Consider the following 20,030-nt stretch of genomic DNA (forward strand, 5'->3'; position numbering starts at 1 on the left):
CTGATCCCACGTGGCTAATGTGTCTGTGTGTGTCTTTGGCTGTAGGTGTGTAAGAGGAAGTGCTCAGAGGTGGAGAGGTGCACCCCCTGTAAGCAGCCACGCTGTGCCTTTGCTGCCCCTGACGGAGGACTAGAGAATGGAGAAGTAGGGGGAGGTGGGGGAGACAAGGCCTCAAACTCTGAAACTGGCCACTGCCATCTTCCCCTCCGTTCACTTCCCTCCTCCTCCTCTTCTTCTTCCTCTGCTTTGTCCTCCTCCTCATCTGCAGATGGCTGTTGTGGGCTGAGTCTTCATGCTGATTTGCCCCACAGTTCAGACTCATCCCCCTGCTGCCTGCATCATTATGATGACTGCCAGACGAGAAGTTGTGACGCTGCTGAAAACTTAAGCATCAACCACCTGCCTTCCTCCATCCTTCTCAAGGTTTGTGTTCATCAAAGAGTTAAATTGGCTTTTTGCTTATGTTTACTCATTTTTTTCAGTTAGTTTCGTACATTAAAAGATGCTAGAATACTTTTCCTGTACTGATTCTTTTCTTATTTATTTTTATTAATGATCCACATCATCTATATTGTCATTAAATGAATGTTGCTTGACTGAAAATATGCATGCGGAACTGTTTTGTTTTTGTGCATCATATCTTCGTTTGCCTATTTTGCAGGTGCTTTCTCACTTGACAGTAAAGGAGCGCTGTCTGTGTGCCTCCCTGGTTTGTAAGTACTGGAGGGATCTCTGCTTGGACTTTCAGTTCTGGAAGCAAATTGACCTCAGTGGCCTCCAACAAGTAAACATTCCCCTTAAAACTGTATAATTAAGACAGATCTTTGTTGTTTCTATGGGCTTTCAGCTCTCTCGCTGTTTCATTCGGTTCCATTCAACAGGTAAATGATGATCTCCTGGTGAAAATAGCGTCTCGGAGGCAGAATGTGACGGAGATTAACATCTCGGATTGCAGAGGAGTCCATGATCATGGTGTGTCCTCCCTGGCATCACAATGTCCAGGCCTGCAGAAGTACACAGCATACCGCTGCAAGCAGTTGGGTGACGCGTCCCTGTCTGCCCTGGCTACACACTGCCCTCTCCTGGTGAAGGTGCATGTGGGCAACCAGGACAAACTGACTGATGAAGCTCTAAAGAAGGTACACACTGAAAGCCTGAATGGAGATACTTGTTTTAGTGTTAAAATGAGGTAAACCTGTCACATCTGTTTTGAATATACCCAAATGAAAGTTCAAGTAATAATTAGTAAGTAAGATTCCATATCAACTTAGTAACGTCTCCCGTTTGCCTGCAGGTAGGAGAGCACTGCAGTGAGCTGAAGGACATCCACTTGGGTCAGTGCTACAGCATCACAGATGAAGGGATGGTGGCCTTGGCCAGAGGATGCCCTAAACTTCAGAGACTCTACTTGCAGGAGAACAAAATGGTCAGTCCCACACCTAGTCTCATATTTAGTGTTGATCTTTTTCTACCTGCTTGCCTCAGGGTTTCGGCAGCGTGTTGCTTTTGGCACTCCATGGGAACTCGCACCAGCTGTGTGTTGTGGGCCTGTAGGAATATGGTCAGAATACTGTGCCACTGTCTCTTGCATTTAGTGTTAGTTACTGGAATTGTGGTGTCAAAGAATTCATCTAAAAAAGATCAGCTCAAAAGCAAAGACTAAGACTCATAACTCATAGAATTCATAGTGAACAATTATTTTTGTCTTCTTTTTCTTTTTTGCTATGGCACACAAATAGCTTTTCGCATCATAGTTTGTTTTACTGATTCTCACATATATGGGAGAAGCTTTTATTATTTAAAGGTATGGTGAACTATTTGTAAAAGGAAAGTTTGCCACATCAGTAAATTTAAAACTAGAATCTATTATCAATCAAAATTGATTCACTACAATATTATAAACCGCAGAACTACAAAGACAGCTTTCAACACACACTTTCCACAATTCTGCACATTTAGCTTATGAAAAATTAAGAACTGGGCCAAATATGATGATCAGATTAGATCCTGGAAGTCCTCACTATTTCAATGCAATAGCGAGAAAATATTTTCTTGGACCTACTGGAAATAATTATTCCTTCAAGATATGGTATTAATTTTATCTCCACCCACATGTTTATGTGAATCCCAATGTGTGGACGTGTACATATGTTTGCTGACTAATGTCTAAATAATTTGATGACTGGTCTCATTATCACAGCTGGTTTTGTTTTATACATCCTTTCACTTATTCCCCAGTCACACTGTATTTGTTTTAGAAACAGCAGCCACAGGAGAAAGTGACAGTCCACCACTAGATGTCAGTGGAAGAGTTTTCACTTTTTAAAAACAGCTTTTTCTTGTGAGCCTAAGCTTGATGATACTTACTAATGTTGAGCTGTGTGATTCTCCACCAAAAAACAAACACAGATCCAATTTACTGGATTTCTCATTTATTATTGGATTCTGGTATAAGAAGAGAGCAAAGATGTCATTTTTCTGTCTCTAAGCTCTTATTATTTAGATCCTTTTGTCACTAATACTATAATGATTTTTTTTTTTACACACCATGAGCAATCACGGCCTTGATAAATTAGTCCACTTTAAGTTGTTAACAATATTTCAGTTTGTTAAAACCCCATTCATCAGCTAAACATTATATTACATTAGCCTTTATGACTAGATGAAAGATTAATATTTCTTCTGATAACATTTTAGTGCAGCAGTATCAATTTCACAGTCATTTTTCAGATGCTAGAGCGTTACAGTTATTTTAGCTTCCTGTCATTAGGGCTAAGAAAAATGGGCTGAGCTTATATGGGAATTGTTATGTCTAGGTCTTCTGGTTGCTTGGCCTAACATTGTCATTAAGTTTGCCAGGAATTAAGATGACCCAGAAAGACTTGCATGCCATTTCTCTGAGGCCATTTATTCTCTCTGACAGCTTGGAAAAAAAAAACAAACTCCACATTCTCAGAAATTAGAAAACTGATTTTGTTGCTTTGTGGGAACATTGTTGTTTATATTCTTCGAGTGAGTTTAGCTAAATATGTTGTTGTTGTGTTCCAAAAATATGCATTAACACTAATGGATGCTTTGTGGTACTTTTGCTTTTTCTATGCATTTATACATTGACGTCAAGTCTTATAGCTCGTTGGCTTTAATATAATAATTATAAATATTGTATCACTTATGAAGAATTTAAAAGGTGGTCAAACTTCTTGTGCCTCTGAGGATCTTGTTTCACTCCGGGTCAACTGTTCACAGAGCAACTAAAAGGGTTTAAAACAACGTGGGAAAAGGGTTTTCTGAAAGGTTTATGCAAAAAATGAAAGGTTGAACACTTCTGGGACCATTGTGTTGGCTCAGCCCTTGTTCTCTTTATGCATTGATCCAGGAAGCAGAATTGGGTTGGACTTTTCAGTTTTTAGTGTGCTATAAATTGCACAGTCAAGGGACACTATATTGAAAGCCTCTTTAAGGCTTCACTGTAAAGCCTCTCCTCTCCATGTCTTGCCATTTACTCTCCCCTCCTCTCTACTGGCTTTTGCGGTACAACGATCCTGTTTCTGTCTCTCCTAATCAATCACACATGAGGATGAGCCTTTCACTCACTCTGATCTGCCCTCTGTTTCTCCCCCTCTTCCAAAATTGAATAATTGAATGGCTGCAGGATGTTTCTGTGTGGTCTTCCATTCGCCCTCTCTCTTTTTCTTTGCCATGTGCACACCCACATGCATTTTTTTTCTGTCTCTACTTCCTTTCTTCTTGTCGTGGTTGTGGTTTCAGTTCCATGCTGCAGGGTTTATTCTCTGTGTTAGGACAATATCCAACTCTGTAGATGGTTAAATAGTTGTTGTTTTTTTTTTAGGGAAGAGGGGGCAGCTTCTTCAAATAAGCTTGTGTAGCCTTAAGGAAATATTTAAACACGTCTAGCACTAACAATATTATCCGTAATTCTGCCAATGTTTTTTTGTTTTTGTTTCTTTTGGCAGTGTCCTTAAAAATGGAAACCACAAATGTCTAAATGTTGGTTGTTGGTTAACTGAGGTAAAGTTGTGGATAGGTTTGGATACTTCTAGAGAAGTGGTGAAATGTGTGGCATTGCTATGATTCAAGGTGAAATGTCTAACTTTTCTTTTTAATTGCAAAACAAAGAGATAAAAGATAATGCCTAAACCCTGATCATACTGAAGGACACATTTTTTTTTTTAAACCAAATGACAGTTTAAAGTTGCTAACACAATGCGTAAAACTGCTTCAGAACTGTTTTGAATGTTTCCAAATTTTGTTTACATTGGACCAATTGACGTTTGCTCTTTCATTGCCTCTTAGCCTGGGGCCAAACTAGCCCAGGGCTATGTATAACCCTGGGCTAAGAGCGCGTTGTGTGAAAGGTAGGTGACTCCTGTGTCTCTGTGCCCCACTCCTTTTGACATCTACCCTGCATTCTTTATTGGCAGTCATTCAGTATTTATGCCAGAGTTGGTTATATTGCTCCGGTTGCCTTTCAAGTCTTGTTTTCATCTTCAGAAGTGTTTTCTTTCTCTCTCCCCATTCATATTCTGTTCTCTTCCACAACCTCGAAGGGCAAAGGCTCAGAGAATAGCAAATTCCCCTTTTCCTCATCTCACTTCAATTTGCCGTAGGGGGTAAAGGCAGCCCTGAAAGTTTAACTCTGTGTTCTGTCAGTTTTATAGACCAAGTGGACAAACTGTAACCTGCAAAAACCTCATCCATCTTTCCATGTTGCCAACTTTTCTCCAATGTTCCTTTTAGTTGAATGCACACCATAATCTGCAAACATTTTTGCTGGAATAGCACTTTTCTACTTTTCTCTTTTTTTTTCTCTCTTTAAAAAAAAAAAAAAAAAAAAAAAACCTTATCTGCTCTGTCTTTTTCAAATCAAAGAGTTTGCACTTAATTTTTCCTGCAGTGTGATGGAACGATTTTTCCTCTTCTCATCTCAAAGACATTGTGTATGCCTACTCTCACACTCTCTTTCGTGCTCTCTCTCTCTCTTACTCACTCACACACACACAGGCTCTTATTATTTACAGTTTTAATTAGTCCAAAATGTGGAAATGTAAGTGGAATTGACGATGACCTAACATAGATTACCACGTGCCCTCAATTTAGGTGTAATTACCACACCGCGTGTACAATTGGAGCTTCTCTCCTTTGCTTTCACTACATTTTCCAGCTCTCACACTTAGGCCTTTGGGATGGGACGGATTTGTTTGTGGGTGGAACAACATGAAACCCTGGAAAAGACAAACTGTCAAATTGAATGCTGTTTCTTGGCCACTGGTCAGTGAAGGAGGCCCCATCTACTGCTCTGAAATGTCTGTCCTTCTTGCCAGTATTCTTCTTATATTTTTTTTTTAATTATTTATTTTTTTTTTTTGGCTTGTCAAAGGAAATGAGTGAGACTGCACCACTCCAATCAGACATAATCACAGATTAAATTGTATATTGACATTAGTAGATTTAATTAGCCAGATTAGAGTTAGAGCAAAGACAAAGACAGTGATAATGATAGCTCTCAGTTATTATGGGATAGACCTTTTGACATAAATCAACACACACACACACACACACACACACACACACACACACACACACACACACACACACACACACACACACACACACACACACACACACACACACACACACACACACACACACACACACAGAAAGCTAGTTAAAACACTGGAAGCGACATACAGGGGAGCAGATGAGTTGAATAGCTGCCAGCTGCACTAGAACCTCCTCTGGAAACTTTTTCAAGTATTTGACTGTAATCAGAGATAAACAGAACCACTCCACACAAACACAAAAACTACATTTACACAAACAGTGCATTGTCTGGCTACAACATCTCCCCAGTTCTCCCCAGTCTTTACAGAGAGGGCTTTAGACTTTTAAGGATGTCATATGTCCGATGTTGTAAGATGTATTTAGTCAGTTTAACTGCTAATGGCACTGGATTAAGTCTGTCAGAGTGAGGAAAAGCTCTGCTCCCTTCCAGAATTTCCATGATTTTCATTGCATGGAGTCATACAAATTTCTCCCTCTGTCTTTTTGTCTTTGGCCCTCTTTTTATGTGCTTGGGAGCTAGCTATTTGGTTGGGTGCAAAAGTTTATATCTCCTTATTTTGAAATGGCAAAATTAGTAATACATTTTTTTTATTTATATAAATAAATTATTTGATCAACATAATATTGACTGCACTTACTTCTGATGATGAAAAAACATTTATACTAGCTGAATGTACATAATTTTAGTGTCAAGGTTAAGTTTGCATCCCCTTACAATAAAATGGCACATAAGGGAATGCAAACTTAATCCAAACCCTAACAATAATAATGCACATTCAATACAATTGTTCTTTCTTCACCAGAAATAAGTAATTGTGTCAAGGAATGTATAAAAAAAAGTTTTAGTAGAATATTGAAATTGATATTGGTTTGCATCCCTCCTGATAAATAATACAAACCTTTTTTTTACCTCTCTTCTTTTCCCCTCATTTTCTCTTTGAGTTTAACTGTGTATCTTCTGTTGTAGCAATTCCTTTTATCATGTTTTTCATGTTGGTACTTTTAATAAGTCGACATAAAACCACAGAGTACCGCAGAAACAGCGTTTGGTTACTGATTATTCCCTTTAAATGTACCATGTGTAGTTTATGACCACTGGCTTTGCTACAGAGATATGGTGCTAGAATTGTTTGTATTGTGCAAAGGTGCAGTTCAAACCTCTGTCTGGGTTTCACCCTGTTCCTATGATTGAAATTTAGTGGAGATAATGCACAAAGAAATGTAGCGCTGTGACAAGAAAGTCCGTAAATAGTGATGTCATTACAGTCTGGCCAACATGACCACAAACTGTACAGAATTTAAAATACATATGTAAATCTTTTAAGCTGGATGTACCCTCTACAACTTTGTTATAAGCGAACTCCCATTATTCAAGCAGTCTTATAAATGACTAATTATTCCCTGACTACATAATCTTAATGTGTATATGTTCTATTTTTGTTTTTTTTAGCTCACCAGTTCATTCTTGAATCTAGAAACTACAATTTCCGCAATTTTTAAACATAAGCCGAAATTCACCTGTGGTTGAAAACTCCAAGGCAAAAGAGTAAGTTGTCTAAAAGGTTTCTGTCAAATGAATACTGTTGCTCAATTATTTAAAAAGAACAAAAAAGAAGACATTTTCTTTCAATTAAAAAGAATGAAAAAATTATATAGTGTAAGTTGTGAAATAATACATTGTGTTTATCACACTTTTTAAAATCATTATTTTCTCTCAGTACCACTGGTTACATTCTCAGTATGTAGTCTAAGCTAACAGCACATTACTCTCTCCAATATCCTCCTCTTCACTGCTCTTTTGAAGTGCCTCTGTATCGATTCTTGTCCCCGAAATGCTGCTCTGCATGTGTGTCTGTGTGTTTGAGCTGGTTGCTGATCGGTCTTTGCCTGAAGAGTAATCAGATGCATTAATGAGCACTGACTTTAACTTGGACAGCCAGCTGCACTCAGACACAGACATCGTCGATATATTCCCTCCTCCGTCTGCCCAAGAACAAAACAAGTTTTAAAGGGAAGAGGAAGAAAGGCATAAAAATGAAAGCACCTGTAGCAATGCGACTCTGTGAAGTGCGCCTCCAAAGTGACTTTTCACCTTGCTACAGTGTTTTCTTTTCAAAATCGGTTACCCCAGAAAAAGATTCAGCATTAACATTTCGCATCTTGCTTCCTGACTCCATCAATAACACAGGTTAAATTAGTTTTTGAAAAAGAAGAGGCAGACTTTAGTGTGGCAGGATGCTCTCTTGGATTCCCCTGAGTGCCTCATGGAAATGCTAAGAGTAATAAACTTGTGGAGCACAAACAAAGTCAAATGACTGGCATTTTAAAAGATAAGTGAAACAATCAACTTAGCTGGCTTTATATGATAGTGGTTATAATCAAGTAGTTTGGCAGAAATGGAGAGAAGGCACAGTAGTGAGGGTGGTAATGGCTATTGCTCTCTTCTAACTTGTAGGTAGTAGTAGTTTTTACAAGCAGAAATTTGATTCAAAACTGCTTTTCCTATGCCCTGCATGATCTCAGTTTGGCATCCTCTAAGATTGACATCCTTAGAAAAAATAGTAAGTTAAACTATTAATGAACAAACAATAAGTTTATGGATTTTGTAGTGAATTTCTACAGTTCTATATCCTAAATATGTTATAGTTACAGTGGATCTTGATCGTGACGTGTTTGAATCCTGACGTTCTTCTGGACCTAAACTCCTTTGGAGAAGATCAGAGATATTTATAACTCTGGTTTAACTGGTCCCTTTATTTAAATGCCTTTTTAAACAAACAAAAAAGCAAAGTACCTTGTTGTTTACTTAATGTACATCGGTTGTGAGAGAAGACAATTCCTTAGAAAGACACATGCAAAATATCAGTTACTGCAAACATGCCCTGTATGACTGCTTTAAGCAGATGCCATCAGGATATGTGTAACAGATTGACTGTATGTCACACAAACAGAAAGAATTTTGGTCTTATTCATGGTGCCAACAAGAAAAACAGTTCAGTTTACTTTGTGGATGATGTTAAATACAGTTTGTTCCTTGTTTGTCCCTTTTTGGTGCTGGACATTGTTTCCAACTTGTAGTCTTTGAATTTTTATATATATATATTAGAGTTTGTGCTCATGAGTGTGACCCAGTTATCATATCAGCACTTTTTCTGTGCTCTTTGTTGGTGAACTTGCTTTGTACCTGCAGAGGGTGTAGTAGGACTGGATAAGAGCAGTCACAGCAGCAACAGGGAGCTGAGTGCACCTAAGTGTTCTTGCAAGGCCTAGACTGCACATTCAAGATCAAACTGTTTTTAAAAACATACGTATATCAATACATATTTGAGAACTTTTTAATTTCCTTAACCACGTGTTTTTCTTTGTGTTTTATGTACCTGCAACAAGTTGTTGAGAAGAATATTTACAAGAAGTAATTTTTAAAATCTGTTCAGCTCGGACAAGAATGATTCTAATAACCTCTTGATACCAAGGCTGTAATATTTTCCTGCTGTGTAAAGTGGGTGGTTGCTGTGTATACCTTTCATATCCCTTGAATAAAAGATCATTTATGTAAGAATTTGAATGCTATTGAAATGAAAAGAAGTAGGTTTTCACCTGTAGCCAGAAACTCTGAGTGACCTTTGCAGTGGTTATGCATAATCTTTCAGGGCTGTAGATGTTGTAGCAGCACTCATCTCCATGATGTTATCAAGCATTTGCCTGCAGGTATGAGAGTACCAGGAAAAGCATTGAAGAATGTTAATGGGAATGTGACATCCTTTTCTGTTCATTGCTTACTCTGGCTCAGCACATGGAGGAACTACAGCCTGAGATGGGGAGTGAAGCTAAGATGAAACCCACTTTTAATTTTATTTTTACTGTGTGGCTAGTTGTGCAAAACTTATCCTGCCCTCAGGCTAATAACTCACTTACTGCTGTATATAGTTTTTTAAGCCGACACAGTGTTGCTGATCTGATTTCATCTTGGATGAAATTAAATGCTGAAATGATTTGTTGAGTAAGACATTAGTGGATCACTGTAGAATGTTATTAGGCAACTGTTAATTCATACAAAAATTATTCATGTTTCAAAAAAATTGGCCTTAAATTTCAGGATTTTTTTAATATTTATGTCTCATTCGGTTGGTGTTGCCAATTTTTACGTGCTCTTCATTGATTTGATAGAACTTTAGAAAAACATAAGCAACTTAAACTCTTAACTGTAAAACACTCCCTAGAAAATCTACTAAATACATAAGTTTTTGTAATTAGGGCAAATGAAAAATGCTGTTTTGTCATTTTTATATAACTATGGTTGCATGATCTACTGGGCCGAGAGAAGTCAATGAAATTAGAAAGTAATCAGCAAATTCATTGATATTTAAAATGATGTCTGTTCATCAGTTTTCTTTAATTCAATCTAGTTTTTTAGATTTAAAAAAAAAAAATCACTTAATTCTGTATTCTATATTTTGGTAGTTAATCCACTATTGATAGCCAGAAGCATGTTGGAAAAGTTTTGGCAACACCCTGTAACGTTTTGACAGTCAATTTAAAAGACAATTTGGCACCCATTTCAATTCTCTGGATGGCTGGTGGTGGGCTCCGACCTAGTCAGTGTTTAAAGAGCATTGCTTTAGAGGCCTGTGTTTATCCAGCTCCAGACAGCAGCAGCTTCTGACACCCAGCCAGAGATGTCACTATGATTCATGGCCCTTTCCGACACCTCGCTCATGCCTTTACTCTTCTTAATATCTTTGTGCTTTCTCTCTCTTCCTCTCGCTTTCCCTCTCTCTCATGATGAGTTTTCCTTTTGTTTGAGAAGGGCAGAAGTGATGTCATCATTTAAAGCAGGCCCTTGAAGCCAGGATGTAGGCCTCATCTTTAGCCCAGTGGACCATTTTGTATGTATCATGATGAATAGCCCTCTCTGGGGATTCACATCTTTTCTTTTTCATGGAGTAAAGTCAGAGATGTAGAGCAGAAGAGGAGAAGGCTCCTGCCTTTGCCACATTCTTATGGTCCCACTACTCATCCTATAAAGCCCCTCTTCTCTCAAACAAGCCATATCACCCCCTCTGCATTTCTTCCCCACTGTTTGTCCCCCTCTCCTACCCTGGTCTTTCTTGGTTTGTGATTGAGAGGCCAAACTAGCTCTAATCACTGATTTCATTAGTGATGATTGATAAGCCGCAGAAAGGTGTATGTCTGTATGAACGACTGTAGACGCTGTGCATCTATTTGCGTGCATGACCCCTCCCCTCCCCAATGTTTCCTCCATCTAGTATCTCACACCTCCAGCAGACGTCACCCTTCTGCCTTCCACATGTAATACATTTGGGTCCAGTGATGGCAGCATTGGTTCAATACTTGGGGTAATGAATGGGTTTAATAAGCGCTGTGGGTCGATGGGCTTAATGAAGGTGTGACAGAGGATGGGCTTGGAGAATGCTGCTGTAACGAGACTCTAACGAGCCTCTGGGGTTAACGAGGTCACTCCATAATCAGGATTCCCTCACCTGGATAGTTTCTGTCTGTCTCTCTCTGTTTTTGTCCCCTGCACCAGATCTTGTGCTCGGCCCTGCCTCCTTTCTGCTCGTGTTCAGTGCACTACATTTGTTTGTCCTTCTGTTGATTTGTCACTTGTCTGTGCTTTACCTCTCAATTCCCTGCTTTGTCTCCATTTACTTGCTCCACAATGCTTTCCTCTATCTGTTCTTTTTATCTAACTTTCACATATGTCTTCCCAGCCTCAGTCTCCCTGAAGCTTTTACCTCTTTTCAAGGATGACCTGGCTTAGAAATGATGGCTGAAATGCTCTGGAGTAGTGAGCCCTTTTTGTCTTTGTAAGAGTTGGGATTCTAAGAGGCCTACAAGGCTATTTCTTGAGGACTAGAGCTCTTATCGTCACCCGTTTTTTGTAGTCAGGAAAAAAACTTCTTTGTTTAGACAACTGAGGGCTGTTGTTTTTATCCAGGTGTGTGTCTCTCTCTCTCTCTCTCTCTCTCTCTCTCTCTCTCTCTCTCTCTCTCTCTCTCTCTCTCTCTCTCTCTCTCTCTCTCTCTCTCTCTCTCTCTCTCTTTCTCTTTCTCTTTCTCTTTCTTAACTCTTTTGGTTCCCAACAGTATTTAATATATGATTGTATTGTGTTGTACTTGTGTGTAGATTTGTTTCCAGTATCACATCTCTCAGATTGTACAGTGATACAGAACATTGGTATTCTCTTTGGAAAGTTTACCCTAACTGCCAGTTATGGCATTTAAAGAATGTTGGAAACTTGAGTTCATGCTTGATGTTTTGCAAGTTGTCGTTGGAGCATAAAATCACACTTTTTATACTGTATTTGCATTATATTGTGGGACACTCAAAATCATGTAATTGTGTTGGAGAATCCTGAAAACTAGTATTTTTACAGTGTAAAGCTAGTACACAATATGTTTTAATAGTACAGCCATAAATGTGGCCTGCATTTTCAAAGATCCAAAAACATGACTGGCATTCTCAGGACTCACAAAAGAAGGTATGTGATTTGTTTGGGTTCCCCACTCAGTTTTTTTTTACTGTTTTCCCATTCTTTTGGGTTTACTCCCTTGCTCTGCTGATATACTTTGATTGGAGTTGATTTAACTTGTTATAAATGACTGACTAAAACTATTAATGTTTATCACAAATTAGGATTTGTTTTGTGTGGCTCTTACCTGTATAGTTGCATGTCTTTATCACATGTTATTAATTTCTTTGTTACCATCTGCACAGCATCACTATTTTCTATCAGAGTTCAGTAGACAAACAGCTATGTAGAACCTCACATTTCTTCGCCTGGCATTGCCAGAATGTAACACTGTTATGAGATATTGCATAGAGACAAGCAATCGATTAATGGTGCACTTAGCTGGGCTAATTAACAGCTGTGTAGCAGTGGAGAAAGCATCAGGCGGCATCAAGGAAGTTGTTTCCCCATCTCTAAGACCCCAGATAACCTTTGACGTGTATATCACTTTACAGCATGGTTTACATCATGGGTCACAGGGCCTCACAGCCTTGTAGTCAGCATGCTCAGTGTTTCAGGTCATCTTTATCACTTGCTGATAGATAGAACGGGTCACTGAGGTAAACAGAAGTTCGATTGACATTGTTGCTACTGCCATGATAACACATTTTGTCTTTCTAAAAAAAAATGTACAAAGTTGTTTTTAATTGCCTGGTGAAGATCTCGTGATTAAAACATCAGTTCACTTTTTGTCTTTCAAGCCATATTGCTAACAAATTATGCGCTTTTACCTAATTGTTTACCTAGGTTACCTATTTGTCTACTCCCCTCCGTTCCTCATGTCACTCAAACTGGTTCTCTCCTTTGAGAGTGAGAATGACACAAACAGCAGATTTCATTGTCACCTGTCACTCCAAATCTTGTTCCCTCTTCTCTCTCAAACTCTTCCCTCCCTCACTCTTCTTCTCCCTTTGCGCCACTTCTCAGCTCCTGTCTGATCTATCTCCGGTGTGAATTTGGCTTAGCTAAATTAGCTCTCAATTAAAAGAGAGTTTGGTGAAAATGAACGTGCTCCAGAGGGCAGAGATGAAAGGGAAGTCAGAGCCAAAGGGCTGCCCAGCTGCCCTGACTCGCTAGCAGCACTGGATGCATTTTAGGGTGTTCTCAGTCAATAATGTGGGTGTTGTTGAGTTAAGGCAGCTGATTTGCATTTAGATAAATCCCTGTGGATGTCTGGTTGTCATTGAGATGCAGGGGGCTGAAGCCAGGGGCCCTTCGCAGCATCTAGACTTTTCTAGACAGTGGAGAAGGGATGGAAATATAAGCTGTCACTGGAAACACAGGTGTGTTCACATGTGTGTCTGAACGAAAAGAAATGCCAGCTGACCTTTCTATAGCTGCAGGACTAAAAGGATAACTAATAAGAACTGACTGCACACAACTGGCAGCCAGCACACACCATCATAGAGTATATTAGAAGGCAAAGAACTGCTGAAAGTCGGGCTGTTCCGTCTTCACATCTATACTGCATCACTTAGGATTAGCAAAGACACTTTAAGCTGCATGTTACGAAATATTATCCGATGAGTGGAGTGCAGTCTGGAATCTGAAACTTCTCATTAGTTGTTTTTTATTATATAGCAACTTCCCTCACATTTAGCATGCTCAAATTGTCACCAGTAAAGTCTGTTCTCTGGTAGGGATTCATGTTAAATGAATGTTCATGTCTTACAGTAAACCAGAATAGCTAAATTAGCTGTAGTTTACCATATTTAAAAAAAAAAATGCTTAGTTCACTATCTGGGATGTTTGCAGTAAATGCATATCACACTGGTTTATGCTGCTTAAACCATTTCAGTACATTTTACTCAAAAGTGCTGAGTTTAACTCCAATACTTAGCCAGTCTTAGTATAAATTACTGAGGGGCTCATAGGCTTTATCGACAGACTTTACTTGGACCACACCCACTACAGCATATTGCCAGCTGTCTGGACATGACTAAAACTACCATATAATCGTTTCATTAGCGATTCATGAGTTATTTTTATTTTTATTTTCATGTCCTCAGTCTATTTTACTACAGAAGGCATCTCTTCAGCAGTTACTCACACAGGAATCTTTGAACTAATATTTTTCATATACACTACTCACAAAAAGTTAGGGATATTCAACTTTCAATTTAAATTTCAGAATGCACATAAATGCACTATAACCTTTATCGGTGAACTTAGTTTCTCTAAACTTTTGAATACACAACTGTTAAATGTTTCAGTACTTATTGCATAACATTCTGTTCTCTAACAAGGTGATTATCCGCAAAAATCACAAGTGCCTGACCCATGAATCGACCCCTCAATGTAATGGTTCAATTACCCTTTGTATTTAAACCGTCCTCTTCATCATGCTGTTCAACTTTTAACATCATGAGACCAAGATGCCCAAGCACTGAACATATGTTATTGAGACTAAATTCTTTTTAAAATTTCAACTGAGATGACTATTTTTTTTAGTTTTAGAAATTTGGACATTTGGTTTTCTCCCTTGAATGATTAGGTGAATAAATAAAGTGCTGTGGCTGATTATTGAATAAAGTTTTAAAGAAACAAACCCGCAGAGTTCCCAGCATTCACTGTTTAAGATGTAAAGCAATTCAGAGACTCTTTTTGTAGTTTGAAGAAACTGCTAATGACTGAAACTTCCCATGTGTTTTTACTGTATAATAAACATTTATTTTCTCAGTTATAGGAATGCTAACCATGATAGAAAGTGAGAACCCACCCCCAGCCCATGCAGCCCATTACTATTTTTAGGAGTTAGTTCTGGTTTTGTTTTGACTTTAATACAAAATGGCTCCAACATCCTCAGTAGAATCTCTATTTCAAAAGGGGGACAGACTCCTCAAACAGAAGTATAAGGAATGAGGCTATGGCAAGGGGTTTTCCAATTGTTATTATTATTATTATTATTATTATTATTATTATTGAGTCAATTAACTTTAAATAGCAAAGGAATTTTACTTGAAAGAATTCATTTTGCCAGCAAAAAATAGAAGTAAACCTACTTGTATTTAGCATTAAAAAGCATCACATCACCTTATTGATGTTTGTCAGGTGGTATGGTTTGGTTCTTTTTGCCTGTTCATGGGTTCGCAGAGGGGGAGGCGGCTTGCTGTTGATTGACAGTCAGGGCTGAGCGTAGGCAGATGGGCTGTGGTGGTTGTAAATATGGAGCCTGTGTGACAGGTGAAGGTTAGTGTGGTAGAGGAGCAGCTAAGCGTAGAGGGGGGGCGGTGTGTCCTGAGTGTGTGTCTGTGTGTGTGTGTGTGTGACACATAACCCTGAGGTTTTTTTTTTTTTTGGAGTGCATGTATCTCCTTGTGTTTGAGATGTCTTTCATCTAGCATTGTTAAAAATGAGTTTGCTGTTTTTGTCCAAAACTGTCACAGAGGTATAAAGGTATTCAAAAATCAGATATGCAGTTTCATAGTGCCATTGTGATATATTTTTTATTTTTGAAAAATACTTATCATCAAACTAATCATGGGCTTATTTGTCAGATATCTTTCTTTACAGATTCATACTCATATATTCACATATGAACTATAGACATAGTAGGTATAGCGCCCATGTAGTACAGCAGAAGGCAAAAATCCATAAGTTGAACAGAACATTTATTGTTTTATCTTCTCAAATATTATATGCTTTTGTCATATGTCAGTAAATACAAAATCTGTGTGACAAAAGAAGCAAATTGAAGGCGTGAACATAACCTTAGAAATATAATAAATCAGCATTGTTGACAGTCTTGAATGAACAACATATTTGAAAATAAAAAGATGTATCAAGAATATCATATCAAGTGTGTGTGTTTGTTTGTGTTTGGGTTTGTTTTTATTTTCAATGTGTGTGTGTGTGTTTGTTTGTGTTTGGGTTTGTTTTTATTTGCAATGTCTGTGTGTGTGTGTGTGTGTGTTTGTTTGGGTTTGTGTTTGTTTTTATTTTCAATTTTTCTTATCCTGTGAGTTTGGCACAGTGGATCATTGTCCATGTGTGTGTGTGTGTGTGTGTGTGTGTGTGTGTGTGTGTGTGTGTGTGTGTGTGTATATATATATATATATATATATATATATATATATATATATATATATATATATATATATATATATATATATATATATATATATATATATATATATATATATATATATATATATATATATATATATATATATATATATATATATATATATATATATATATATCCTTCTGAGGCCGAATTATTTGAATGTTTGTTTGTTTCCCAGAATCTGTCATTACGTCCAGTACATGACATTTACATATGCTCGATATGAGGGTCAGATTTTTCAGTGTCTGATTAATCTTAATTAGCCAATTTCTACTTCACTGAACATACATTTTTAAAAATTCCTCAACATTTTTCTTTTTAAAGAGCAAGATTCTCCTTGTTGATTCCCTCTCAGTTTTGCTTTAATGCAACTGGCCTGGCTGAGTAGAAGGTAGCCATATCTGCTGTAATACAAATGGTGTTACCTGTCAGATAGCAGCTTTTCAGCAATGTGTTAAAATTAGTGCTGCCAATCAATAAAAATATTTAATCATGATTAATCGCAGACTGTCCGAAGTTAATCACATGTTTTATCTGCTCAGAATTTGCTGTAAAAGGGTTTCAACGTGGAAGTGGACAAATGGTACTGATGTTACTGACTGGTAAAGCTGATGAACTAACAATTGAGCAAAAATTAATTCCTTTTTTGCCTACAAAAGCAAAATCACATATGTCCCTTTTTATCTGCTAAAAATAAAATATTGTTCAGATAATAATCACTAGGCAAGGTTTACAATGATTATAAAAATCAGTCAGTGTCACAGATTCTTTTCCATCTGATGTGGTTTGCTGGTACAGCTGGTAGAAGGAGGGGGCTGGTTTACTGTGGAGGACTCGGTCACTTATTACATTATGGGACAAATCAGGCTTAACGGTTAGCACAGTATACAAACTACTGAACTACTTTTACTGGTTTTTTTATTTAGAGTTTGCAGAATGTTCCCCCCTTGCTTGCGTGGGTTTCCTCTGCATATTCCATTTTCCTGCCATAGTCCAAAAACATACTTGTTAGATGTAGTGACTTGGTGACTTTATATTGGCCTTGATTGTGAATGTGACCGTGAATGGTTGTCTGTGTGCTATGTCTGTCTTTGAATGTCTCTCTGTGTTGGCTCTGAGATAGACTGGTGACCTGTCCAGGATGTACCCTGCCTCTTGCCCTATGACAACTGGGATAGTCTCCAGCCGCCCACAGCCCTCAACAGGGTGTGGTTAAGGTAATGTATGTATGGTTTTCAACTAAAACAATTGCTGCCTGAAGTATAAAGTAGTTTGTTATAGAGGAGCCAATTAATACAGTAAGTTTGATCTAGCGTGACAAAACCACAGAACATTATGCAGATAAATACAGTACCTTCCATTTTGCTATTAAGATTTAGTATGCTAACGTCAGTGTATGAATGTGAAATAAAGGGACCCATTGGGGTTTTCTGTGTAAACAAACCTGGTTTATTCTTGGCACTCATTTTCTCACTACCAGTACTGCAGCAGAAACTGAATTTTGCCTCATAATGCGAGACAGCTTGGTGTGTATCCATGGTTTATATTATTATAATGTAGAATTATACATTGTGCGGAGGCTCTTTTTCTACTATGTCAGCTGACAATATATGAGAGGAGAGGGGTGATGGAGGCTTGCTGACTGGGAGAATTAAAGACATCTCCACTCCTATATGGGATTCAGCAAGATCGAGTAGTACCAGTCATGGCTCAGCGTGTGTGTGTTTGTGTGTGTGGGTGTGGGTGTGTGTGCATGCATGTGTGTACAGTTTCATCCTGCCTCGTTTACTGTTTCCTCCGCTCCTCCTCTCTCCTCTCTGTCTCTCTCCTAGTAATAAAGCAGAGTATTTATTTCCCCCTCTTTGGCTCTTAGGTCTCTTAAAGGGAGTCGGGGACCGAACTGATATTAGACAGTATGTGTGTGTTTATATGTGTGACAGTATGTGTGCGGGCACTGCCGTTCTCTCACTCTCACGCTGTGCAGTCTGCTTGTCTCATCACCCATCCCAAATGTACAGTTGCGTCTTCTTGCGTGCTAACACACCGAGATTGAAAGTTGCTGATTCTGAGCCGCGGGGACTCGTAGAGGAGAGGCCTCTGGCGGGGGCTGATTGAGCTGTGCTGAGCTGAGGTAGAAAAGTTACAGTAGCATGCTATTACCTGCCAGCGCCAGTGGAGTTTATTAGCATTGCAGATACGCTCTGGCAGAACTCAGTGCAGCCAAGCAAATAATTTTATGACTGTAGTCCACGAGGGAGTTAAAGGCTAAAAAGGTTTGTCTCATTCATGTCAACTAGACTTCAAGTTAGGCTTTCTTTGGGTGCATGCATGACAGTTTACAAAGACGTGAAAATATTTTTTCTTTTGTGTAAGTATATGCAAGACCACTTTAATTGCAAATACTTTGGAGTCAATCATTCTGACTCATGGTAGCCACATTTATTAACTTCTGACATACAGCTGACATGCTGTGTGTTATTGGTCTGTCCAACAGACATTTCTTTTGTATGGCTTTGTGTAAACTAATTAGGATAATAATAGTAAGGTCATGTTAGATTATTTAAAAATGTTGGTTGGGGACACTTACATTAGCTCAAAAAGAATAATGCTTTGTAGTTCTTTTCTCCCCACGCAAAGGCAGCAGAGCAGAGATCGACTTATGCCGGTGAATTAGCTCTTCACAGCTATGGTACCGTGCCTGACAGTTGGCACAGTGAAGATGATTTATGACTGGCCAGGAGAGTCAGAGATGGATGAGGAGAAATAACTTTGATCAAAGTTTTCCTCTAACAAAAGAAGAAAGCTCCTTCTTAGTCCCTGTTGATATCTGGCTGTGACCTGACTTTATTTTCTAGTGGGAAGCAGCAGAGGTTCTGCCTGCTTGTTTTATACGCACTGCAAACAGTTTACATGTAGATACTAGAATACACATGGTAATGTATCTGTGATTAAGAACATTTTGTCACACTTGTGTATGTATATTGCAAAAACGCTCTGTATGCAATATTAAGTTGATGTTTATTCAGCAAACATTGCCAACTTGCCCAATAGATTATAAGAGATACAACAAGGATTCCATCTTCCCAGTGAGAAGAGGTTTCCTGTATTCAGTCTGCGTTTGCACAAATGCCTGAGAGCACAGTGCTTCAATATACACTTCGCTATTAGCGTAGTTCTTAAAAAAAATGGCTTGTTGATAATCAGTTCTGTCAACATTAAAAACAGTTGTTCTGTACTTCTTCTTGCTCAAACTCTGCAGCAGGTCTATTTTCTTTAGCTTTAAGGTACCAACACTCTGTAGGTTTAGATTAAGGCATCAAACTGGCCTTTGCTATTAGTGGCAAGTAAAGCAAATGTATTTTCCTTGTATGCAAAAATAAACATAGCATAGGCATAAGTTGCCTCACCGATATGAAGTTTATTATATGTTAATTCACTACCCCGTCTCCAGATACTAGTACCAAATGACCTATAGTAAGTGATCTAAGACACTTTTCTCTCTCTGGTTGGCTGTAAATGTGTATGTTAAGCTTACTCCAGTCTGTGGACTACTAATAAACCTTTTGGAAGCAGGGGATGAAATATAAAATGATTAACTATTCCCTCAAAAATTTCCACCAATGTTTTTATTTAAACTGGTTATAAATTATTGACACAATATGCAATGAACTGCCTCAAAAGTTAGAGTTTTAGGCAACTACTGCTTTTAACATTTACAGTACATACACACGTGTTGTCACACATTATGTTAAATGATTCAATGAATGGATGCAGGTTTTTGTGAAATTGTAGCCAAAAATGACCACTAAAACCTGGAAAATTGAGGTATTAATTTTGCAAACCTCTGAT

General features: G+C 38.2%; 1 protein-coding gene across 1 annotated transcript in view; it reads left to right on the forward strand.

Annotated features, from left to right (window-relative positions):
• fbxl17 (F-box and leucine-rich repeat protein 17) overlaps positions 1 to 20,030 on the forward strand; it is a 196,258-nt gene that overhangs the window by 2,524 nt on the left and 173,704 nt on the right. The window contains exons 3-6 of the mRNA XM_067522586.1: positions 46 to 423; positions 662 to 784; positions 882 to 1,139; positions 1,295 to 1,426. Coding sequence (XP_067378687.1) covers positions 46 to 423; positions 662 to 784; positions 882 to 1,139; positions 1,295 to 1,426 — 891 coding nt within the window. The remainder of the gene's footprint in view (positions 1 to 45; positions 424 to 661; positions 785 to 881; positions 1,140 to 1,294; positions 1,427 to 20,030) is intronic.

Source organism: Channa argus, chromosome 11, assembly GCF_033026475.1.
Source record: "Channa argus isolate prfri chromosome 11, Channa argus male v1.0, whole genome shotgun sequence".
NCBI lineage: Eukaryota > Metazoa > Chordata > Actinopteri > Anabantiformes > Channidae > Channa > Channa argus.